We start from the raw sequence: 24357 nt of genomic DNA on the forward strand, positions 1-24357 counted from the left end.
CTCTGCGCTGCCTATTCTCTATCCTTCTCGATACGCCAGTACACGAGAGCGGCGGATCGGCTTCCACCCCCAGATACTTGACACAACAGGCGGGGTTTTCGACCACGTACTTGAATACATACTGCAAATTGTCTCGGTGCTTGAGATTAGCTACTTTGGTGGTCAAGTCAGTTGTCATCTTGTCATCTCGTCGACTGACATCCCCAGCTGACTGCCAGCCAGCCACCTAAGGTAGCCTTGAGGAAAGCAGGGCAAGTTACGACTTAAGTTCCAGGTTACGGGTCCAGTCCGTGTCAGTCGACCTCATTCGCTAACTTCCCAAAGCGTACTACGACTACTACTGCTACTACCACTGCCACTACCACTTCTCCTGCCTGCCGTCGGGTACATTTGAATACTGTACTCAATCCCCAAGGACCACGACCGAGACCCGGACATTCCTCCATAGCACGCAGGACCCCCCATTCCACGCTGCAGCCGTGGCCTGGCCTGACTGAAACCTCCTCTCCTCGACACATCGTCACCTTTCGCCAGACCCTCCAGCAGCCTCGTTTTCCATCCCCCCAAGCCTCACCGCCCGGGATCAACCCCTCGCTACCTGTCCGTCGAAGTCGCTCGCCCCTCCCACGCAACTCCCCTCGGCGCACAACCGCCCTCATCCTGGACTCGTCTACACTGTCGGCGGGGTCTCCTGCCCAATTTCACGACGCCCTGGACACAATGGAGGTAGACCCTGCAGCGCCGCCGCCGCCGCCGCCGCCGTCAGCGCCTGCAGCAGAGCCCGAGCCCGAGCTCGCGCCCGCGACCGTGACCCACGACGTGCACGACGACACGCTGGGCGGCATTGAGGGCTCGCCCCAGGTCGCCCCCGACCAGAATGTCCACGATTACCTGCACCACCAGCAGACACAGTCCATCGACCCGGGGCTCACTCAGTCTCCGAGCCGCGACGTCGACATGGACCCCAATGCCCGCTACGACACCCCTCCGATGCCCATGCACCACCAGCCGCATCCCGTCTCGAGACCACCCTCCGGCCTGTCGGGCCACGGCGGCGACAGGCACTACAGCGATCACGCGTCCCGTGGCAGCAGCAGCGCCGAGCAGCAGAATGGCAGGAACCACGTCGTCATCAAGGTCGGCATGGTGGGCGATGCCCAGATAGGCAAGACCTCGCTGATGGTCAAGTATGTCGAGGGCAGCTGGGACGAGGACTACATCCAGACCCTGGGTGTCAACTTTATGGAGAAGACCATCAGCATTCGCAACACGGAGATCACCTTTAGCATCTGGGACCTGGGTGGCCAGAGGGAGTTTGTCAACATGCTTCCCCTGGTCTGCAACGACGCCGTGGCCATCCTGTTCATGTTTGACCTCACGCGGAAGAGCACACTCAACAGCATCAAGGAGTGGTATCGCCAAGGGCGGGGCTTCAACAAGACGGCCATCCCCATCCTTGTGGGGACCAAGTACGATCACTTTGTGAATTTCCCGCGGGAGGACCAGGAGGAAATATCTAATCAGGTTGGTCCACTCGTCTCATTCACCACTGCGCAGGAATTCGCGTGCTGACATCTGGTTTGCCAGGCACGCCGTTTTGCCAAGGCGATGCGCGCTGCCCTGATCTTCAGCAGCACCAGTCACAGCATTAACGTACAGAAGGTAAGGATTACCGTCTCCTGCGTGAGCGGGAGTCGACCGATTGCTAACTTGGCTGTGCCCTGCGCCAGATCTTCAAGATTGTCCTCTCCAAGGCATTCGATCTCAAGTGCACCATCCCTGAGATCGAAAACGTCGGCGAACCTCTACTGCTGTATCAGTCGTGTTGATAATAGCTCCGCATCAAGCCATCGTCCACTCCAAACCCCTAGCTCAACCGGTTTGTACCCGGCAAGGTGGGTTGAGTTGTTGGAACCTTAATCTTGAGTTGATATCTCTCACACCCTGGCATCCCGGCCCACGATGGCATCTGACGTATCTTACGAATTTGACGGCCGTTATGATGAACCATCTCCACACATTTCCAAGAGAAACCCGCTCTCTTGAGCAGCACCACTCTCCATGGCTGGGACCGTCAGCATCACTTCGTCGAACACCGGGCCCTCCCGCATCTTCAGAGAGCACCTGACCTCACACATGGCACATCAGCCTTACATTTCCTTTGTAGTCTAATCCATACACCGAGCACCCTCACATATTGTTTTGAATTTGGCATCAGCATTGGCGGGGCATCTCCAAGCCTCGGAGACTGTATTACAAGCAGCGGAACGCGTATCGCCGCAAGGATGGTTTTTTTGTTTTGGGAGAAAATCCGGTCGTTCAGGCGTAGTTGGGAGAAGTCCCCCGAGCCTGATTCATTTGGTTTGTGACTCGAGCTTCAAGCCTCGAGCTTCGCCGAGGTCTTTGTCAGAGTAGGGTTAAGTGGAACCTGTGTAATTGCTAAATAGAACTCACCGGCAAGCCGCGGTCTGCAACCTTTGCCGGCTTGAGCAGACTGAAGGAGAGGGCCGGCCTGCCCAAGAGGTGGCTGGCATGGTAAGCTGCCACCTGGAATCGTTTGTGAGGTAGACACGGAGAGGAGAGGAAGAGGAAACAAAAATACACAAATTGCCCAGGATTGATTCGTGCTTTGTCTACCCGTGTGAAGTAGGCAATCGCACCGTTTTCAATCTCAGTGCTCCCAGCACCCGACACAAACCTGTGTGTACACTAGTCCGTCAAGAGCCCGACGCCCAACACCGTCGCGTCGTGCAATCTGCATGGCGTGCGTCTCGGAAAGTCGTGCCTTGGTTCAGCTCTCCTACATTCGCCGTTCCAGATCAACGTAGTGACTGTTTCTGAAAATACACTTGCAGGAATGGTTTTGGGCCGGCGCCTGCCTGGCAGCCGCCGATGTGGATGGTGTAATTGTGACATGGCTAACATATGCCAGCGTTCTGCCTTCCCCCCCTTTTTTTTTTCAAACAGAAGGTCTCTGTTGTTGTGGCGCTCGCACTCTGCCATCGTCGTATTCCCACGGACTCTTGGCCTGTAGCACACAATGGGACAACTAGGCAGTCGAACGAGCATAGTTACCAGCCGTGCTTTCGAACCTCGAGGCCTAGCACAAGTACCGCATAGTTTGAGGAACGGGGAGCAGTTTGGTAAAGTAAAAGGCCTGCTTATCAATCTTGCTGGGTTATACCTATTATCGCCACCTAAACGGCCCAAGCCACGACGCTGGAGACCCTGGACCCGAGATTGCGGTTTTCATGGCAAAGGGAGGGACTCGGGCACATGGTTGACATGGTAATCCAAGTGCACGGGCTTAGGACTAGGTACGACCACCACACGAATACAGACTTTAGACCATACATACATATAGAGGTCCGTTGAGGAATTGCTATAGGGCACTCTGTTTTCATGGAATTCACCAGAGAGGCAGAAAACCCTAGGTTACGGTGAATCATGTTCAACCAACTCAGTCCTTGCCCGAGCCTTTCTTGGAATCGTCCTTCTTCTCGGAGTCCTTGCTGGAACTGTCCTTCTCGGAAGTATCCTCCGCGGAGCTTCCCTTTTGCTTGGCATCCCCCTTGCCCTTTTGGGGATCTTCTCTAGGATGTTCCCCGGCGATTTTCTTGCTGGGCATGTCTGACGAGCTGGTAGCCACCTTGGTATCTTTCTCCTCCATCTGTAGGGTGACGTTGGGTCAGTGTGTGGTAGCGACCATCGAAGTGCAACAGGCAACTGTACCGTCTGTTTGTCTTCGTCGTGCTTCTGCCTCTTCCCCTCGGCGTTCTCGGAGCCGGAGCTGCTATCAGCGGGTGGCGGCGGCACGTCCTGTCCGGTCTGTGATGACTTGGTGGCTGCCTTGGTATCGCCGCCCTCGGTCTCTTCCTTTGGGGGCGCGTCCTCGCCGTGGTGAGAAACTCCACCATGGGTGTCGGCCTTCTTGGGGCGGGAGGAGAGCAGGTAAGCCAGGCCGGGAACGGTGATACCAACAGAGCCCAGGAGCCTGGAACTAGTGGTCAGTGACGAGTTCCCAAACCACGTCGTGCTAGTCTCGAGGGCAAAGAGCCGAACCGGAGCAGTGGCGAACTAGAAGGCCGACGGCACGGAGACGAATTGGCTTACGCCGCAACTTGGGGAAGCCTACCAGGGCATGTCGCTCGACTTTGCGGGGCCATGTTGGCTGGCATAGCATCGCCTGCTCGCAAGTCTAGCCGACTGTCGTGGAGCGGCTCGGAAGACTGCGCGCATGGCGACGGCACGGGGCAGCATGGCGGACGTTGGGGAGTGAGGCTGAAAGATGGGCCTTGTGCGGTATCAGATCGCTGTATGCTCTTAAAAAGCCAACAAGATTGGCAATTGGGGTAATGCAGCTCTTGGACGAGTGAGATGACGAACACGCTGGTGCTGGGCTACAACTACTTGACGGACGACGAAAGGAGAAGACAGGCAGGCCGAAGACGATTGCGGATTCGAAGGGGGGGGGAAGAAGAAAGAAAAAGAGGACAGCGTCGGCAGGTCATGAGAGCGAGGTGGCTGGCCGCACATGCGGTATGGTACCGGTACATATGAGTAACGGTAGTCGTGCCCAGAAATGTGACGTTGGAGATTGTTGCCATGAGCTGATGTGGGGCGACCGACTTATACCAGCTACCTAACTGACATAGTATACCCTCAAGCACTGACGTACGCGTGCACCTCACTCGGATACCAGCAATCTCAATTACTACATTTAGCTACCTACTTAGCTACCTAGGTACCGACACGCAGGTGGGAGAGCTGTACCTCAACTGGCCCGGCTGAGAGCTCCCAGTTCAATTGGATCCGTGGCCAATAGTAGAGCCAGCTCCAACGTCACCAGCCATCAGATCTGGCGCCAGCATCCCTGCAACCCCAGCTTAGCGCTCAGGAACGCATACAGGGGGCACGGGTCTTTTTTTTCTTTTTTTTTTTCTCCTGGACTGAAGGCCATAGCTTCAGTCCTCGGAAACATCGAGCCCATCATTGTCGACCCGCGATGGTCCGAGTGACCAAGACTGGAATGGAACGGAATGGCCCGGAGCTCTAGATGTTTTAATCCAGTAGAACCATAAGACGGGAAATCCGGTCAGCCGTCATCGGCGATGGGCCTGTTGCTGATCCGCTAGGAGATGAACCCGAACATCTCCTATAATCTTTGGAAGTGAGGTACCACCAGGTCCCATATGTCGCCAGCATCAAAGATGGCGCAACCGACCAGGCAAGAAGTTCAAAAAGGCGGCAATACAAAAGACGACAGGTGGCATTGCAGCTTAACCTATCCGTTACCGCTACGTAGATAGCTACGAGTAGATATGAAGTTTGCGTACGGAGTACTTTGTACATCCACGGACTTTTGCCAAGTGCAGTCCATGCTCGTTCCTACGGGGCTGCATATCGGAGCCGTCGTCAGATGTCTTGTAGATACTGTAGATGCCTGGGTAGCTACAGCAATTGATGCCCAAGGGCTGAACCTTGTCAGGATTGTGCCAACTGCTTGCATCGGGGATTGGTACCTTGAGGTACTGTATCTTGGTAAGACGTAGCCCTGGAGCCGGTGGCCAACGGGGCCCGCCGACGGTCGAGGTCCTCCGGGCCTCAGGGCCCGCCTGAAGCTTCCTGGGCGACCCCGCCAGTCCCAGGCCTCGAGTTTCCTTCACCTTAAACTCCGACCCCCAGAACATCCCCGCCGCAGCTCACCTTGACATTGACCCCGCCAAACGTTTCACTCCGTCCCCGTCCAGAGTCCAGCGGAGGAACGGCCGCTCCAGACAGGACCTCGGGAAACGGACAGAAGGGCAGAGAGAGCGAGCTGCCCAGCCGGATGGCATCACACCACGAAACGCCCCGCGCCCCATCTAACCTGACATACTAGAACCCCGCCAAAGACCGTTGGCCGTGCTGTCTTGACAGGTGAGCCAGCCCGCCGTGTCCCCACTACCTGGAAGTGTGCCTGTCCGCTGCCTGCCCCGCCTGCCCGCCTGCCCGCCACGTTCCCACTTTGATGCCTGTGACGGATCTCGGCGACAGAGGCACGGACGGTGCGGGTGTGCTCTGAGGCAGCATACCAACGGCTTCATGTTCCCAGCCCTTCTTGCGCGCCTACCCAAGCTACGACGTTGTGCAGAGCCGGGTTTTGACCTGTCCCAGATCGCCAAAACATCCATATTCCTCCCTCCCTCCCTCCCTCCCTACCTACCTACCTACCTACCTACAGGTACCTAGACATCCCGGGCCGGCCCAACACCCCAATGCCCACATTCGTGCCGCCGTCCCAGTAACCGACGCCTTTCCACGACGACCCGAAACCGCCGCGTGGTGAACCCACCACACAGCTACTCACCATGGCGTCGTCGATCAACAATCCGACGGTCCAGACCATCAACCAGCTCCTGGGCAAGCTGAGTGACCCCGACCCGGACCACCGCTTCATGTCACTGGAGGACCTGAAGCAGATCCTGAGCAAGCACCGGGTCGACCTTCTACACAACGACTACAACACGGCCTCGCGCGTAGCCGATGCCGTCATCAAGTCGCTCGACGACCAGCACGGCGAGGTCCAGAATCTGGCACTGCGATGGTGAGCGCCTCCCCCCGCCGCGCCCGGCACTCCTCGACCTGTGACGCAACAAGCTGACCCTCCCATTTCCCGCCAGCATCGGACCTCTCGTCTCGCGCATCCCCACCTCGGTTGTGGCCCCGACCCTCGAGAAGCTCGGCATGCTCAAGATCAAGAACTCGGTCGACAACTCGCTGCCGTCCATTGCCCTCAGAAGCGCCATCGCTGCGCTGCCGAAGCCGGTGCGCGGCGTTGCCCCCGACAGAAATGTCATCGAGACGTACAACATCATCAGCCGGGTCCTGATCCCCAGGATCCTCGGCTACTCGCCTTCTGGCAGTGGCAAGGGCGCTATGCAGGTCGAGACCCAGGGCCTGCTGGACGAGACCGCCGAGCTCACGTCGGAAGCCGTCGACGTGCTCATCGAGGTCGTCCGCGACTTTGGTCCGCTCTTGCAGCCTCTGGAGATAGAGAAGCTGCAGGACGTGGTCGTCAAGGTCCTCGAGCGAAACACCGCTTCCGGCCCCGTCAAGAAGCGCGCTGTCGTGGCCCTGGCCATTCTGGGTCCCTACCTGTCGGATGATGTGCTTAACATCTTCATCATCAAGATCACCTCTGCCTTGAGCCAGAAGAACGTTACGCCTGTCATGAGGAAGCTCTACATCACCATCTTGGGCTCTCTGGCGCGTTCCATCCCATACCAGTTCGGTGAGCACCTCTCCACGCTCTTGCCCTTCATCCTGGCAGCACTCGGCCAGGCTGAGCTCCAGGCCCATATCGACGCTGCAGATGAGAGCGACGACCAGGCTTCCATCGAGTTCAACGAGGTGCGGGAGGCCGCCATGATCGCCCTCGAGGCGTTCCTGGCATCCTGCGGTACACAGATGCGCCCTTACACCGAGGAGGTCATCTCTTGCTGCCTGCGTTACCTGAAGTATGACCCGAACTACGCCGTCGATGACGACGAGGACATGGACGAGGACGAGGACGATGAGGACGAGGAAGATGAGGACGACGACTTTGGCGACGACGATGGTTTCGACGATGACGACGACGACGGAAGCTGGAAGGTCAGAAGATGTGCTACCAAGACCTTGTACACCCTGATCTCCACGCGCAGCAGCGATCTGCTGGACAAGGGCACACTCTACAGTGTCGTTGCTCCCCAGCTCATCAAGCGCTTTGATGAACGGGAAGAGAGTGTTCGTCTGGAAGTCATTGGCACTTTGGCCTTGCTGATCCGAAAGACTGGCGAGGGTGTACTGCGATGCGTCCCGTTGGATGAGGAGGCCGAGCTTCTCCAGTCCTTGCCCGAGTCGCGCAAGAGGAGACGTCAGGACAGTGGCGGTCTTGCCATCAGCAGCAAGGCCCCCTACCTCGGCGCTGGCCTTGCGTCGCCTACCCGAGAGGAGATACCGCCTACCGGACCCCGGGCTGATCTCTCGCAACAGACGCCGTCGATAGTGAAGGCGGCGACGAAGCAGCTCAAGGGCAAGCAGATCTCCACCAAGCAAGCTGTCATCAACCTGCTCGACGACTTGATCTCGCTGCAAAATGGCGGTCTCTCGGACTATTTCGATAAGGTGATGCCCCCCGTCATCGAGGTCACCAAGGGGTCAGCCTCCAGCATCGGCTCGACATCTACGACCTTGTCTGGAGGAGCGTCGTCCGCCACCCCCACTACTCTCCGCGTTGCTGTACTCAGATTCATCAGTGACATTGCCAGGACTCATTCGTCCAATCTTTTACAGCCCTATCTGTCCAAGGTCGCCGACGGTGTCGTCGCTGCTGTCAACGATCGCTTCTACAAGATCTCTAGTGAGGCACTCAGGACGGCCGAGGAACTCGTGAAGGCCATCACTCCGCCGCGGGCCCGGCTAACATCCCAAAAGTACAAGCCCGAGCTCTTCAAGCTTTATGATATCATCGTCGACAGAGCCGCTGCCAACGACGCCGATACCGAGGTCCGACAGAGAGCCATCCAGGCGCTCGGCACCCTTCTCTCCCGAACCTCGGTGCCGGAGGGTACGTCTTTGCTGCCCGTGGACAAGAGACAAGCAGGCCTTAAACTCCTGCTCGAGCGACTGCGCAACGAGACCACCCGTCTTCAAGCTGTGCGGGCCATTGACAATGTTGCCCTCCACACGGTCACTGCCGGTGGTCTCAATCCGGACTGGATCCAGCCTGTCGCGCTGGAGCTGTGCGCTCAACTCCGCAAGACCAACCGCGCACTGCGCGGTGCTAGCATTCAAGCACTGCAGCACCTGATCATGTCCCCCTCAGCCAAGGGAGCCCTCCAGGCCGACACCATCAAGGGCATCGTGGGTGCCATCCAGCCGGTCATTGAGGCGAATGACAGCCATCTGCTGAGTCCAGCCTTGCACGTTCTCGCTCACCTGGAACAAGGCAATCCGGCGCTTATTCTGAACCCCGGTCTCATTACAGCTGTCTGCGGCCTTCTCCGCAGCCTCATCACCGAATCGGCCCTCAATGCATTCCTGAGCCTAGCCACGAGCGTGGGCCAGACTGGTCAGGCGAAGCCTCTGATGCAAGGAGTTCTCCAGGTTGGCGTTGGAGGAGATGCTGCCGCCGTCGGTAAAGTCGCAGGCACACTATACGTTGCCAGCAATGGAAAGGCTGGTGTCTCGGTGGATGAGTTCATCACGGAGCTTGCTACTGCCAGCAAGATGAACCCACCTGACAACAACCGACAGAGCTTGGCGCTCGCCATCCTGGGCGAGATTGGTCTTCGGCTTGGAGCAGAATCCCCCATCAAGCCCGACCTATTCCTGCAACAGTTTCACGAAGAACCAGACAAGGTCTCCATGTCGGCTGCTGTGGCACTGGGTTGCGCAGGTGCTGGCAACCTTCCTGTATTCTTGCCCATCATTCTAGGATCCGTCAAAAAGGCAGGTAGCCAGCAATATCTTCTGCTCCAGTCTATTCGTGAGATTCTGAAGCAGGTGGTCAGGAACTCGACTGACATCAGCTCCTATGCTGGCAACATCTGGGACCTGCTATTTTCCGCCTCCCAGTATGAGGACAACAAGGCCATATGTGCAGAATGTATCGGAAGTATGGCTATCTTGTCGCCGAAGACATACATCCCCAAGCTCCAGGTTAGTCTTTACCCCTGGATGATACTATTTCCCCCGTATTGATGCAGAGCAGCAATTGTTCCAATCTCCGGACCCCAAGTTCCGGGCCGTAGCCGTTCAGGCCATCAGATACACCCTCCCCGATAGTGACGAAGCATTCGACAACATGCTGAAGACAGTCCTAGTAGAAATGCTGCTCACGGTTCTCCAAGATAGCGACATGGAAATCCGACGCCTGGCAATGACCACTCTCAATTCTGCAGCCCACAATAAGCCTGATCTGATACTGCCTCATCTGGGTGAATTGGTACCGTTCGTCATGGCCGAGTCCGTCATCAAACCTGAACTCATTCGTGAGGTTCAGATGGGTCCCTTCAAGCACCAAGTCGATGACGGCCTCGAAGTACGCAAGGTAAGCTATACTCCTTCGCCTTTAAATCCCACGCATCACTGACTCTTGCCATAGAGTGCCTATGAGACGTTGTATGCTCTTATGGAGACTGCCTTCTCACGCATCAGCTCATTAGAGTTTTATGATCGTGTCATCGCTGGGCTAAAAGACGAGAACGACATCCGCGCGCTCTGCAATCTGATGCTGAGCAAACTCATTGTCATTGACCCCGACGAGACTACGCGCCGACTGGACACTATAGCCGAATGCTACCGCAAGATTCTTAGCACAAAATTGAAGGAGGGTTCGGTCAAGCAGGAGGTTGAGAAGCAAGACGAGGCCAACAAGTCTGTTCTTCGCGTTACACTTCTTCTTGCGGACAAGACCAAGACCACACTACCCAGTGGCACAAATACTGGCCCGGGCGCTGCAAACCAACAGGCACAACAGCAGGTCTCGAACCCTGTTTGGCAACAGTACTGGGAATGGGTCAATAAGGACTTTGAGCGATCCATCAAACTTCTTCGAGAGGAGAGCAGAGAGGTCTAGAATACTGTCTTGTTCGCGCCGAGAGGAGTTGTCTAGGTAGGAAGTGGTGTCAGGGTTGGAAGTCAGCTCACAGACTATACGAAGGGCCCCCCTTCTGCACTGGCGTAGATGCCGGGGTTGGAATGACTGATCCAGAACACTTGAAAGGAGGTTTGACGAACATCACAACCCGGTGCTTTGCTCGATATGGCAGGAATGAGTGCGAACATCGCTTTTAGATACAGGAACAGGCTACAGAACTTCGCCTAGGTTATAAAACCCGATGACAACTTCAAATCTTTGTGTGGTCTGAACGAACGTATGTGCCGAAGTGGATAAATACCCCAGCCGCAAGTTTCCGTCCGCCGCTGTGATACGCGGGAGAGAGAACAACGAATATATGATTGTGAAGTCTAGAAACGTTTACTACGAAGGTGTATAAGATATAATGTAACTATTTTTTTTTTTTTAACGTAGCTGGGAATTAGCCCCGTGATTTTACCCCAAGCCGGTCCTCTGATGTCGCCTCGTCTTGCGCTTCGATAAATTTGCTTGAGTACCTTGCCTCACGGTTGACAGGAGTGGTAGGGGAGACTAAGGCCGATGATGCATTGCCTAACTCGTCCTGCCATCCCGCGGTTCCAAGTGTTGACACGAAGGGCGAGGGGGGCTCCTCTATGTCTCCTCTCTCGCCGTACGAAGACAAAGTCCCAGACATCGATACTCCGTCAGGTTCTCGTCTCCTGACTGAGCTACCAGCCAACTCATGGTACACTGCCCCATGGTGATCTGGTTGCCGTGAATCACCATGCAGTTCTGATATCCGCGGCCCATTATCATCAACTGCTGAGCCTGGTACCACTTCGGTGTTGTGGCCGTCCAGCTCATTGCCATGGCCTTCGCTAACACTCTCACTAGTACCTTCGGCATTACTGCCTCTGGCACTATCACCCACAGTCTCCGGCGAGTAATACTTTGCTGGCGGGGTCGGCTGGACGTTGTGTATTGGGCCATTGATGACTGTCATATCGGGCTCTGGCTCAGATGCAGCGTATGCAGCCTTTTTGCGCTGGCGGAGAATCATGAAGGCTATGAACCCTGCAAGGAGGACGGCGATAATGACTCCAACCACTATGCCAGCGATCACGCCATTGCTTAGCGTTGAGCCTTTTGAACCAGATGGACACCCGTTTCCCGTGGCGGAACAGTCGGAGTCATCGTCAGAGTCTTTCGCCTGGATAGTGACAATGTTTTCTTGGGCGCCCTGGTCCCATTTACAAGCGGATACATTGAAAACACCACGCTCATAGTCGGCGGAGAGGTACCTATCGAGGAGTCAGACCCGTCTTCTTCGGACTAATTCTCTTTGAATCGGGCTCTTACGCTTCTTGCAGAAATGTGCGGCCCAAGGTGTACTGCGATGCGTTGGCTGCGCGCTTGAGTGGGAAATAGTAGCTGCTGTTGTCAACCAAGGGATATTTGGCAGTAAGATCAAACGCATTGTAAGGTAATATGACCCTCACGGTATCACCGCCCAAGTTCACATCTGACAGCCTAAAGGACACCTCGGCGTTGGAGTCCAGTAATGTATTGTGGTGTGTTTCGTTGACCAGATACAGCCCAGATTCAGGGTCGAGAGTCAATCCGAAGGCTTCTTCGAACGCGTCACAGGTGCTCTCTGGAAGCCAGATGTTAGGTTCCGTAGAGTCAAGGAAAATCTGGATCGAGTCAGAAAGAAGACTCATCGAGCTCGACCCGCTGTAACTAATAGACTGGAGGGCAACCACCAAGTCGCGGGTGAGATCGTCTGCCATTGTAAAGGACACCGAGTTTTCGGTGAATCGCGAGGTGTCATAGCCAGAGAGGATCAGTTGCCCATATACTTGTTTAAGACCTGAATCCAAAGAGCTGAATCAGCGGTTGTCATCCCCGTAAGATTTGAGTCCTCACGTACGGTATTTAGCGCCGGCCGTATAACTCCAGCTTAGACTAGGGACAACACCTTTGTCTTTAAGTGTTGTGAGGAAGGAAGTAGAAGAGGTGTTTCCCAGAGTACTGAAGTTCACTGGCTGTGTATTGAGTCCAAAAACACCCCTACCGGCGATGCATTGTCAGTGGCAATTTCTACACAGCAGGTAATGGGCAAGGACATCCTACAAGTAGAAATAGTCAGCTGCTGCGAGACCGGCGACGGTCTGATTATCGAGCTTGGGTCCGATGAACCCTAGTCCAAGGGTTTCCAACGCAAACTCTACTCTTTGGGAGTATCCAAGATTTGCCTCGAGACCAACGCCGTCCTGGTTGATTCCGAAGAGCCCCAGGTCGTTCCAACTGGAAGACTCGTTGGGATTAAATAAGTTGCCCCTGGAGACTGCACAATCTGAAGGCACAGTGGCTAATGCAAGAGTCGAACAGCCATACTCCGAGAGTACGACCATTGACTCTGGGGAGGTCGTCGACACAAGTACTCTGACATCTTGTTCAGGCGTGCCGACGCGAATATTGAAGGTGCTCCACGGCCCGTCGTTCCCCTCGCTGAAAAATGTTTTAGCACAATGTTCGAGAACAGTTTAGACCCAAGTAGACTTACAAGTATTCGCTCGGGGGTATTGATATGGCCTTTGCATTACGGTCCTTGGACGAGGAACGCTCCAACGTGGTGGTAGAGCTGTCATTTGCTGCCCGACATCCGTACATCCAAGAGAGTGCCAACGCTAGCGCTACTATGATCAAATTCATCTTGACAATCCAAATTCATACAGAACGGTATTCGCAGTCGGGTGCGCACAGGAAGGATACGGCGCGTTCCCGCCAACATTTTGGCAAGCTCTATCATACTTGCGACCGACGTATCGACTACTAGGACTAGTCATATACATATGGCCGAAACCCACCCCATAACAGCAGTGGAGTAGCATCATTCTGCTGCACCCTGCCCGTGGATCTGACAGAATACGGGAGGGCCTGGCCAGCCTCCGTAGCGTAAGCTCCGAGTCACAGTAGCATCCATTGAAAGTCTGGGGCGATAGACGTCATCGCCAGCTTGACCCCTGATCGATATCCATCTAGTGGCCAATCAACAGTATGCACAACACATATATTTCCGCGTATCCTTGTACGTACAGCAAACAGGCTCAGATGTCCTATGGTTCCTAGTATCGCCCAGCCAATCGCACCTCCACAATCCGCAAGATGTTCCTGATCATACTGGTCGGCTGTCTGCCATTTCTCTTTCGGGCAGACGGCCTGCCGAAGCGCCATCAACATGACAGCATCAAGACGTATGTACAGTATCCAAGAATGGCCTTAGCCATCCGTGGCTACCGTGCCCTGCCACAGTAGTGGTGTCTCATAAGACTGCGGGCCGCATTGATTTCCAGCCGCATTTCTGTCTCAAGTTGCTTCACCCAGACTCTCGTTGCCCTACACTAGCCTTTTCACTCGCTTAAGCCCAAGTTGGTACTCTTGCAAGAGCCGCAGTCATGGTGGCAGTATCTAGATCAGTGGCACTGGCTGTAGTGCTCGTTTTCAGAGCACAGCCTTCGTACGGAAGTGGTATGTTTTGGTCGAATCAAGTGATTATCATGTGCAGCGACTGACTTAAGGAAGCTATTCACCAACCTTATCCCTATCTTAATGTTTCAAGCAGTGTCGCCACCACAACTCTATTGCCTATTGACTGCTCAGACACATCATCTAATATCTATTACCCTCCCTCGGGCAGGACTGTGGTCACTGTTAGTGTGTCGACGACCACTACTCTACGCGCGTCGGACACGCCTTGCTACAGCAACAGCACCGTCAGCAGCAGCACGACGACGACGACCATTGTTCCAACCTACATAACTACATCGACTGTGCCTCACCATACGACCACAACTATTGTGCCAAGCACTATTACATCTTCTGCAACATATACGTCTCATAGTTACACTACGACGACCATTGCCGATGAGTGTCCTTCGACCTGTAGCATGTAAGAGTCTCAGCCTTCCACACTATTAACACTTTTGCTGACGTAAGTTTCCAAGTTCCGCGGGAACTGTCAACTTGTTCTTCTGGCCCACGAACAATGACTATTCGTACCCGTCTACGTATGTTAACACGGCACTCGACTACACCTTGTACGTACTCTCCACAGCAAGTTTGTGCAAACTTCTTCCAGCAGGCGCTAACATAAAAGCTAGTACATCGCCATCTGTATATATGCTAATCAACACTATCTATGGCTATAACTCGCTAGGCCGCGCGGGCCCTGCCGGTACTAGCGAGATCTTCGCGCTCAACCTTGACCAAGTTTCCACGATAGTCCCCGGCAGTGATGCTACACGACAGTTGTCCCTTAGCGACTTGGGAACCGACTGCCCTCAGAGCATCGATCCTTCCGAGATAGCGACGAAGGCGCCAGACGGGCGTTGCGATCCTAGCCTTGTCGCACCAGACGTGGTTAAGTCATGGGCTCTACCATGTAACGCGTGTGGCAAATTTGGCCTGTTCGATCCTCCATACGCCGTTCCGACTCTTACCGGAGGCCTGATCGAGCCGACGATAACAACAGTGGCTACCACAGCAGCCACATCGGCAGCCACTGGCGCCACTTCCACTGCCGTTCCAACAACCACCACCGCTGTCCCTGCGACAACCAACACCCCTTCATCAACACTCATCACCACTGGAACATCCACTCTCGTAACTACGACATCATCATTGCTGACAGACGTAGATCCGACTACAGTAGTGACCGCCGCTGGACAGAATGTATCGATTCGTGTGGCCTACTTAGTCGTGAGTTGGATCGCAGCAATATGGCTGTTATAAAGCTGTGGTACATAGACAGCTCACTCGTCTTGACCAAGGAACTCAAGATTGATCGTACTCACCTGAACCTAAATACATAGGCAGACAAGGAGAATAATTATACTTACACTATATATCAGGTTCAAGTCTCTTCCGCGTGGTCCTGCTCGGAAAAGAAGGAGAATACCTTTCGCAGATCTATTTAGTATGCCATAGCAGCGCCAAGGCCCGCGGGGTGAACTTCCTGTCAAATTGTACCTGTATCTAGGTGCCTGAATTGCCCAGGCTGAGATCACATACATAAAGAGGCTCTTGAATACATATGGGAGCCACTCGAGATGTAAGCTCTAAAAGTTGAAGTGCAGATTCTTCGACAAATATGAACTCTTAAGTAAGTCGTAAGTAGCCATCACATATCTTCGCAGTTGCGCCGGTGATAATACGTTTCGGTTCAGTAGTTGTCAGCTCCGGTGCCATGACAAGTCTAGATTACTACGTGCTTTCACTATCACTTGCACATAGAAGTAGTTCGCAATGCCGTTGAGTTCCTTGAGACTCCGTAAGACAAGTCTATCACCCAACGCAACTCTTCCTGGCCACGGCTCGTCATACTCAGGATATATCATAGTTGACACTGTTTGCAGAACCATGAGACATATTAAACACCGAGCTCATATCGCTGAACGAACCAACACCATGTTCTATACCATAAGTGTCACATGATAACCCAGCTAAGCAGGTTGGGTTGCTGTCTAGAGTTGCCTGTACCAGGACATTGACGACGTTCTTGGTTATAACCGGGGTATTGGGGAAAGCACTGCAATTCGTTAGTGGCGTTTCCTGAGCAACTCGCTCAATGGCAGTGAGTCTCTCACTTTCTGGAAAGGTATGCGTGGCCCAATTGTATCATGCGTTTCGCTGTTGCCCGTCGAGGGCGATGACAGGTAAATACACGGCCTATCGTTGATGTCACTAGGAGTTCCGTAGTGGGACTCTAGCCATATTTTGAGAACCGCTGTCCGTCTGATCCGGCAGAAAACCTGGGTTATGCTTTTGCTGCGGTCTTTGGATACTATCGTACTTTTCTCCAAGCATAGCTTGGGCATTAAATGCGCTGGGCTTCCTTTGGCTGGGTACGTCTATGCAGTGAATGACAAATATTGGCCCTGAGGACTATCTAACATCGTCTCCATCGCCAAGGGAGAGACTCTCAGGTCCTGATTCTGCTGTCTAACTCAAGCTAGTTCCTCTCTAAGATGACCGACGGCGCTGAGGTATTTGATGATGCCACCGGTGATTCGCAAGCCCAGTGACAAAAGGCCGGCAACAGAGGCGGTCAAGCCTTTACTCTCGGCCGCCATGATTCTTTGTCTGCACGGGTGAAGGCGGCATAGAGACTGCCATGGTCGACTAACGGTGTAAATTTCAATTTATTCTCGTATAAAAAAGAGTAGAAAAAAATAAAAATGAAATCTCAGCTATACATGTCAGTTGTGGTAGCAAGAGAAAGTGGCATAGCGTATTAGCCACGCCGCCCGGGTTGTCACATCTGGAATTTTTGATTGGCCAAAAGCTCAATGCAGGCAGGGTACCGCATACTTTATGTTCAGCGTGAGGAAACTGACGGGGGATTGTATCAAACACAACATACAGTATGGACCAGGTCGGGTGTCAGCACATGTGCATGAGTTTCCTAGTAGATCAGGCTAGAGTTGCATTTGTGCTAACCATCTAGGGCTACTTCCCGTGTGTCACCAATGGAGACGATGTTACATAGATAACTATCCATTGGGCTGTATGCAACATGTATCCCTTGACACATGACGTCGTCAATCGCTGTGGATGGGGCCTGACGCTTGCATGCATGCCTGCGTGCCTGACTTACAAAAATTTACTAGACATCTCCAAGCTGGTATGTCATGAGGACATTTTCCAAGTTCTACCGTAGTTCTCAAGCTATTGGTACCCATTGACATTGAACCGTCCAGGAAAAGATATCACTAGTACCAGAGAAAATCATGGCAACCACTTCGACGCTAAACGCGGAAGAAAAAATGCCATATTTAACTTTGTTCAGTCTGTTCCGACTCATTGGTGTGTAGCTCTTTTATCGTATGGGAGTAGCATTGTATAACCTGTTACCTTTGCATCCCTTGTATACATTCCCTGGACCCAAGCTTGCTGCCATGGGCTACTTTTACGAAGCCTGCTACGACTTCTGGCTGGTAAGCAGATATAGTGTTAGACTAAGAAGATGCATGAGAAATATGGTAGGTCCATTCATCTATGTGCTGGAAGCTCCGCTTACCGACTATACTATCATAGGCCCAATTGTCACAATCAGCCCAGATGAACTACGCTATAACGACCCCCGGATTGTGGACCAAATATACGCTAGAGGGAACCGTATTCGAGGCAAGTGGCAACATTTCCTGAATATAAGCAGTGGGTCAATATAAACAAGAGCTTAAGGGGCCCAAATTCTTAATGTACGATCACTTGACCTCGATATGTAGCGACTGGACCTATTCCTGTTGGTAGCTTTGGAACAGCCTTACACGATATGCATCGCATGAGGAGGGCTCCTATTAACAGGTTCCTCTCCCGTGCTCAGATGCTCAAGCTTGAGGCAGAGGTTCACGAATTCACCCAGCGCATGTGTGACAAAATGCTCCGTACTTGGGGACCGTTTGATGTTAAGGAAGTCTATAACTGTTACACGGCTGACTTCATTTCCCAATATACATTCGGTAAGTCCATAGAATTTGTCGATCAAGAAGGTTAGCTGCCGAAATTTGGAACATGAGTGAAAAACTTTTTCGACATCACATACATGCTTCGGTACATATCGCCGATTAGACAGTTGATGGCCCTCGCCCCTCTCTTCGCTGACTATATAGGAGACGACATGAAGGCACTTATGAATGAGCTGAATATTACGATTCCTGGGCAAATCCAGCGAGCCTTGGATAAGAAGGAATCGGGAAGGATGTTTACTGACCTTATCGAGTCCGATCAGCTACCAGAGGCCGAGAAAACCATATTCCGTCTCTCCGGAGAAGGATCCACGATTCTTGCTGCAGGTACAGAAACAATTGCCGCGAGTCCAATTTAATACGATCTGGTCATTCATTCTCGGTATTGAGTAGCCGCAACAGTCAACCCTTACATGTATCGCCTTCTATCTGCTTCATCAGCGGCCCACGTTTGAACTATTGTTATCGGAACTGAAGGAGAGAGCCCGCTTAATCTCAAATGGACCGACCTTGAGCAGCGCCCCGACTTATGGGCCGTGATATACGAAGCACTGCGCTTCACGCCTGGTATCTCGCATAGGCCGGCTAGAATCGCCCGAGAGGAGGATCTGTTCTACAAGAGCGAAAATGGCAAAGCCCAGTGGGTCCAAAGGTACGCCTATTGGCATGAGCCCATATGTCCAACATAGCAACGAGACACTTTTCCCGAACGCAAGCGAGTTCCGGGCAGAGAGGTGGCTTCTTGCGAATGGGCAGCAGAACTATGCATTTGAGAAGCATTTGATGTCCTTCGGCAAAGGCAGTCGGTCATGCTTGGGTACCAAGTAAGATTGTCTCCTGCTGATTGAAGATGCATTCTAACCCAAGAATCACAGCCTGGCGTATTGCGAGCTGTTTCTATTGACAGCTGCAATGGCGCTGCGAGTGCTTCCCAGAGCCAAGCTGCTGTCCTCTATCGAAGATGTCCGATACGACCATGATCTTGTTGTTCCGAATGCGAAATACGGCTTGATCCGCGCGTATATCCAGATCACCTAGCAGTCAGACAGGCGGACCTTGCTTCATGTATGGCTCAGCCTTCGTATCCTAGGGATCTGTCATCTGCGGCAAAGCATGACCACTGTAAAAGCCGGCAACTTGCTGAATGCTGAGCAGCGGTTAAATGTGACTCCGCGATAACTTGAATGACGTCTCGAGTTCGGGTACAACATTGGGGCAGGGGTTTAGGATCGCTGCCCAGATACCTTGTGGTAGGACAGGTAAGTTGATGGCATGGTTCCTGCTGCTCAGCGCTCTCTCTTGGGCTAGTGGCCCGCAGTGGACCGGATCGTACAGATGGAGCTCTGGCGCTTTTGTTTGGGTTTCACTGTGTATTGGTGGTACCGGTATGCTTATGGCTGCATCCATACTTCCGACGAGCAGTTGATGTGGGTTCTACTCCGGCCGTCCGAGAGAAGGACAGCCAGTAACGTTCATGACAGAACCGAGCAGCCCGCCGCGGAACAACGCATCTGGCCTATTCTATCTTGTTAATGTACAGATGTACAAACCTAAACAGGACGGAGACAGCTTTCAGTATTCAATAGTTATTGCTTTCTATATCTAGATACTCAATTCGTAGTGTCAATCTACAGTTGTAACTACTCTACCTATGTATGGAATCAGCCTAGTGTTCCAAGGGAAACTAACTCGTATGCTTTGAAACAGTTGCTAAGCCTTTGAGTTACACCTCTGGGAGTAGGCCGCTGGCAGCCTGAGTACTATGGTATGCATCAAGTGGAGGCAGAATATTCATGATGACGTCATTTCCGGCATAGCGAGTTTTTTGGGCCCCAGCGTCGTTTGGGTCCATGGATGCTTCTGGCCACTGAAAACCGCCGCCAAGCTGAAAGGCTGAGAGGCTACCATACCTGGAGGAGCCCCCTACTGGACCTAGCCTAGACCGCTGTGGTCGAAAGGCACGGGCAGCGATCGGCAGATTAGCTGGGCTACAGGCTTGCGTTGAATAACACAGCACAACCTCCAAGCACCAGGACCAGGACCAGCACCCGCCCCGGCAAAGCTCAGCTTTCTCCGAATTCTAGTCTGCCACGACGACGATATCACCGACGACAACCTGGAGCACTGCGCGCCCACATCCCCGCCTGTCTTCCAGCACTCAGCAACTACGCAACAGACAGTAACTTACCTCCCCCCCCCCCCCCCCCATCACGGCCTGGGTCTTGCGGACTCACCTCACCTCACCTGGATCCCGTGAGCGAGCTAGTCGCCAGCCACCCAATGTTCCAATGATGCGCCGCCGCCATTGAGCTCGATAAGCTCGCCAGATACGCGTCCAAAACGCTTTCGCGACCGCTAGTCTCGGGTGGAGGAGTGCCGCGCTGTAGTTCATTCGACCGACGGCTGTCACGAGCATTCCCCTTGTGGTCGATCGAGTCCTGGGTGCAGATCAGAATAGACAAGGCAGCATGGACTTCGAGGCGGCCACTGCCCCGTCTCTCGCCATGAGCCAGGGCCCCGCGAGCAGCGATGTCAAGAGTGAGGTCAAGAAGCCTAAGAAGAAGAAGGTCCTCCTCATGGGCAAGAGCGGCTCTGGCAAGTCGAGCATGAGGAGCATCATCTTCAGCAACTACATTGCGCGAGATACACGGAGGCTGTGAGTCCGGAGTCCTATCCCCCCCCTTCCCTTCCCTTCACACCCTTCTCCTCCCCTCCCCGCGCGCCAGACCACCCTTTCAGCCCTATCCACCACCCTCAGGTCTTCGGCGGTTCTCGACGGCTGGCGGTGGCTAACCTGCAACCCTGATCTAGCGGCGCAACCATCGATATCGACCTGTCGCATGTCAAGTTCCTAGGGAATCTGACCTTGAACCTATGGGATTGTGGTGGCCAGGAGGCCTTCATGGAGAACTACCTATCCCAGCAACGCGTCCACGTCTTCTCCAACGTCGGCGTCCTTATCTACGTCTTTGACATAGAGTCTCGCGATGTGGACAGGGATATGGCGACCTACGTCTCCGTCATGTCGGCCCTCACCCAGTTCTCCCCGACGGCCAAGGTCTATGTGCTCATCCACAAGATGGATCTTATCATGACCCATGTCCGCGAGGCTGTCTTCATGGAACGCGTTCGGCTAGTGCGGCAGAAGACTGCCGAGTTCGTGCAGGGCTCGGGGTTCAACAGGGAGGTGGACTTGACCCCCTTTGCAACCTCGATATGGGACCAATCGCTCTACAAGGCCTGGGCGAGCATCATACACGACCTGGTGCCGAACCTGTCAGTCATCGAGTCGCAGCTCGAGTCCCTGGGCATCCTAATCGAGGCTGAGGAGCTACTGCTGTTCGAGAGAACTAGTTTCCTGGTCGTGTCCAACTGGACGTCCAGTGAGGGCCAGAACAACCCGACCACGGATCGCCAAGAGCGCATCTCGAATATACTAAAGCACTTCAAGCAGAGTATCAGCCGCTTCACTGGGACGCCCCGGAACGCCGAGCAATTCATGCTGATGGAACACAAGGCCGGTGGCCGCTTCTCCATCTTTTGCCTGAAGGTAGGTTCGGATCATACGCGAAATGGCCCGCTCTCATTCTGACTGTCCCCCTCTAGTTCACCACCAACACCTACCTGATGGTGATACTTCCTCCGGGAGAAGCCCGCTTCAATGCAGCCAAAATGAACTGCCAGATCGCAAGGGAGAGCTTCAAGTTCCTGGACGGGCCCATCTCTGGCGCCGGCCAATAACCGATAGGACCTGAGTACTTGAGACGACGACGACGACGACTGCGGATTCCTGCTTATCCGTCACTATTGAGGATTTTGCATGTGCTATTGTGATACCCGTGCTTTTCCCAAGCCATTGTGGTTTGTGGAGCTGTCAGACTGGAAGGGTCTGCAACAACGGAGGGAGTGTATATGCTCAGGCACTGAATTAGGATTGTCCTGGACGGTTCCACCATTCCAAGGCGCAATCCGGAGATGATGTAGTGTTCTGAAACCTCTGCTTCTACCAAGTTGGGGGAGTTTTCGGGATGGGAACGTGGTGGTTCTCGAAAGCTTGTTCTACTAATGCCGGTCTCGTCGGACCTGGTCCTTTCCAATCATACATAGAGTCGCCAATCAGAAAGATAAGGGCTACCACGAAGTCCTCGAATGTAGCAAGCATTGCATACCATGAGCATGGCCGACACGTCCAGCACGTGAACCAAGCCCTCCTGCTGGTTGGCACGCCAAGACACGTTCTCGGGCAGCACCACTCCATTGGCAAGCGAGGTCCGGATCGCAATCTGCACGGGCGTAATGCGCAATTGATAACTCGCTGATCAAATGAATCCCATACTTGCCCAGCGACCCGCCGGTGCCATTCCAAGCTAGCCTGCATAATACTCCCCTGCCGATCGGTAGCCCGATTAGGCAGGTTGGCCTGCAGTGCCGGAGCTTGCCAGCCATCCTCGCCGGTCTCATTCGCTGACGACCGCGCTGTCAGTCCCTCATTTCGGCTTGGCTTCGAATAAGCTCTTCTGCTCAAACCCCACGATTGCAACCCCATTTGTGGAGTTGTATCGCAGATAGGACCCTTACTTTCCCGCTAACCATGATCCTCAGACCCGTACATCGTGACGGGCTACATGATTGCTTATCTCGACTGTGGGCTTCCCGCCTTGAGTAGTACGGCACGAGGGAAGACTGAGCCCCAAAATGGACACTTGATGGATCTTGGGTGGATATGCTGCCATGGCATCTGCTCTTGGAGAATCTTAGCTGGGCTGCCTGTGTGTGGTGGGATTAAAAAGTCAACTCTTTTCTTCAATTACTCTGATGTGATCAAGTCTAGAGCATCATTTTCCCCCTAGAGATCCTGCGAGTCCGTTACGCTTCACGACAGCAAGTCTCGCTTGAACTGCGACTTCCCGGCCCAGGCTGTGACGGTGCGTTGTCAAAGCCGAAGGAGGGTCACACCGATCCTGAGTGCTCCTCTCTAACTTCTCCTCCCGATAGCTATAGACCGACTATACCTCGACCCGTTGCTCGATCTCCGGCGGTCTCCTTCAAGCACGTGGCTTGCCTGTCTCGAGGCCTTTGAAGACCACTCCAGATAACGTGCCTCTTGGCGACGAGAAAGGCAATAGAAGCTTCGCAGGCATATAAGTCGACAACGCCACCCCGTGAATACCCTCAGGGGACTCCCCAAGCCCGTGTCCAGGATCCAGCCTGTCGCCGAAGTCCGCATTGAGAGCCAAGCTGTCAAGTAATTTCCCATCACCATGAAGTTCACCATCTTCGCCGCCGGCATCCTGTCGGCCGTTGCCGTCAGCGCCGCGCCCGTGCCAGACCCCGTCGCTGAGCCCCTGCCCATGCCCAGTCCCGTATGTAAAGTTATGCTGCCCTTTCTTCCACAACTGCTTATAGCAGCCGGCCGGCCGGCCTCGACCGTGCCGCATTCTTGGGTCTCGTAACCAGGGTACAAGAGCTGACAAGGCTGCAGTCCGGCATCCCGAGCGCCGCAACGGCCAAGACACAGCTCGCGGCCCTCACCGTGAAGGCGTCTGTCAGCGGCGATGACTACGACCGGGATCTGTTCCCGACATGGATCACAATCTCGGGTACCTGCGACACGCGTGAGTACGTGCTCAAGCGAGACGCCACCAGCATCACCGTCGACAGTGCCTGCAAGGCGACCGCCGGCAAGTGGACAAGCCCGTATGATGGCGCATCCTGGACGGCCGCGAGCGACCTGGATATTGACCACATGGTCCCACTGAAGAATGCCTGGATTGTAAGTTTCCTCCATCCGCTCTTCCATGCCCACCCCGCCGTGAACTGTAAATACGCGAACAAGTGGTGGTGTCGTGACCCAAAAGAAGTATCGCATCTTGGTTCTAACATACCTCTCAGTCTGGTGCCAACGCGTGGACCACGGCCAAACGCCAGCAGTTTGCCAATGATGTGACACGGCCACAGCTGTGGGCTGTGACGGACAACGTCAACCAGTCCAAGAGTGACAAAAGCCCGGACCAGTGGAAGCCGCCGCTGTCCAGCTTCTATTGCGTCTATGCCCGCGCCTGGGTCCAGGTGAAGTCGTACTGGGAGCTGAGCATCACGAGCGCCGAGAAGTCGGCCCTCACAAGCATGTTGAACACGTGCTAATCGGAGCGTTTGATTCGTGGTTTCCAAGATATGATGATGGAGTGGCGTTGAGGAGCCTCTTCCATACAGAGGGGTGAT

General features: G+C 54.1%; 8 protein-coding genes across 8 annotated transcripts; 6 read left to right on the top strand and 2 right to left on the bottom strand.

The window, feature by feature from the left end:
- Window positions 1-720: 720 nt before the first annotated feature.
- Window positions 721-1829, top strand: JN550_013617 (uncharacterized protein; the record flags this gene model as incomplete). The annotated part of the gene is made up of 3 exons (XM_049312223.1): window positions 721-1524; window positions 1588-1662; window positions 1731-1829. 3 exons carry the CDS (start codon window positions 721-723, stop codon window positions 1827-1829), a joined length of 978 nt encoding a protein of 325 aa, XP_049164399.1.
- A 1631-nt stretch (window positions 1830-3460) lies between these two features.
- Window positions 3461-4260, bottom strand: JN550_013618 (uncharacterized protein; the record flags this gene model as incomplete). The annotated part of the gene is made up of 3 exons (XM_049312225.1): window positions 3461-3670; window positions 3733-3994; window positions 4136-4260. 3 exons carry the CDS (start codon window positions 4258-4260, stop codon window positions 3461-3463), a joined length of 597 nt encoding a protein of 198 aa, XP_049164400.1.
- A 2090-nt stretch (window positions 4261-6350) lies between these two features.
- Window positions 6351-10603, top strand: JN550_013619 (uncharacterized protein; the record flags this gene model as incomplete). Its single annotated transcript, XM_049312226.1, has 4 exons — window positions 6351-6586; window positions 6663-9684; window positions 9737-10075; window positions 10130-10603. The coding sequence occupies 4 exons, from the start codon at window positions 6351-6353 to the stop codon at window positions 10601-10603; spliced, it is 4071 nt and encodes a 1356-aa protein (XP_049164401.1).
- A 463-nt stretch (window positions 10604-11066) lies between these two features.
- Window positions 11067-13321, bottom strand: JN550_013620 (uncharacterized protein; the record flags this gene model as incomplete). Its single annotated transcript, XM_049312227.1, has 5 exons — window positions 11067-11907; window positions 11966-12476; window positions 12537-12676; window positions 12740-13117; window positions 13173-13321. The coding sequence occupies 5 exons, from the start codon at window positions 13319-13321 to the stop codon at window positions 11067-11069; spliced, it is 2019 nt and encodes a 672-aa protein (XP_049164402.1).
- A 743-nt stretch (window positions 13322-14064) lies between these two features.
- JN550_013621 (uncharacterized protein) lies at window positions 14065-15585 on the top strand (the record flags this gene model as incomplete). Its single annotated transcript, XM_049312228.1, has 5 exons — window positions 14065-14137; window positions 14192-14558; window positions 14614-14706; window positions 14770-15367; window positions 15520-15585. 5 exons carry the CDS (start codon window positions 14065-14067, stop codon window positions 15583-15585), a joined length of 1197 nt encoding a protein of 398 aa, XP_049164403.1.
- Window positions 15586-17942: 2357 nt separating this feature from the next.
- On the top strand, window positions 17943-19173 carry JN550_013622 (uncharacterized protein; the record flags this gene model as incomplete). The annotated part of the gene is made up of 5 exons (XM_049312229.1): window positions 17943-18129; window positions 18280-18462; window positions 18613-18787; window positions 18852-18959; window positions 19011-19173. 5 exons carry the CDS (start codon window positions 17943-17945, stop codon window positions 19171-19173), a joined length of 816 nt encoding a protein of 271 aa, XP_049164404.1.
- Window positions 19174-20603: 1430 nt separating this feature from the next.
- On the top strand, window positions 20604-21876 carry JN550_013623 (uncharacterized protein; the record flags this gene model as incomplete). The annotated part of the gene is made up of 3 exons (XM_049312230.1): window positions 20604-20791; window positions 20947-21685; window positions 21742-21876. The coding sequence occupies 3 exons, from the start codon at window positions 20604-20606 to the stop codon at window positions 21874-21876; spliced, it is 1062 nt and encodes a 353-aa protein (XP_049164405.1).
- Window positions 21877-23396: 1520 nt separating this feature from the next.
- Window positions 23397-24279, top strand: JN550_013624 (uncharacterized protein; the record flags this gene model as incomplete). Its single annotated transcript, XM_049312231.1, has 3 exons — window positions 23397-23498; window positions 23618-23908; window positions 24028-24279. 3 exons carry the CDS (start codon window positions 23397-23399, stop codon window positions 24277-24279), a joined length of 645 nt encoding a protein of 214 aa, XP_049164406.1.
- Between the last annotated feature and the right edge of the window lie 78 nt (window positions 24280-24357).

This window comes from Neoarthrinium moseri (assembly GCF_022829205.1).
Source record: "Neoarthrinium moseri strain CBS 164.80 chromosome Unknown scaffold125_Wmoseri_CBS_16480, whole genome shotgun sequence".
Classification (NCBI taxonomy): domain Eukaryota; kingdom Fungi; phylum Ascomycota; class Sordariomycetes; order Amphisphaeriales; family Apiosporaceae; genus Neoarthrinium; species Neoarthrinium moseri.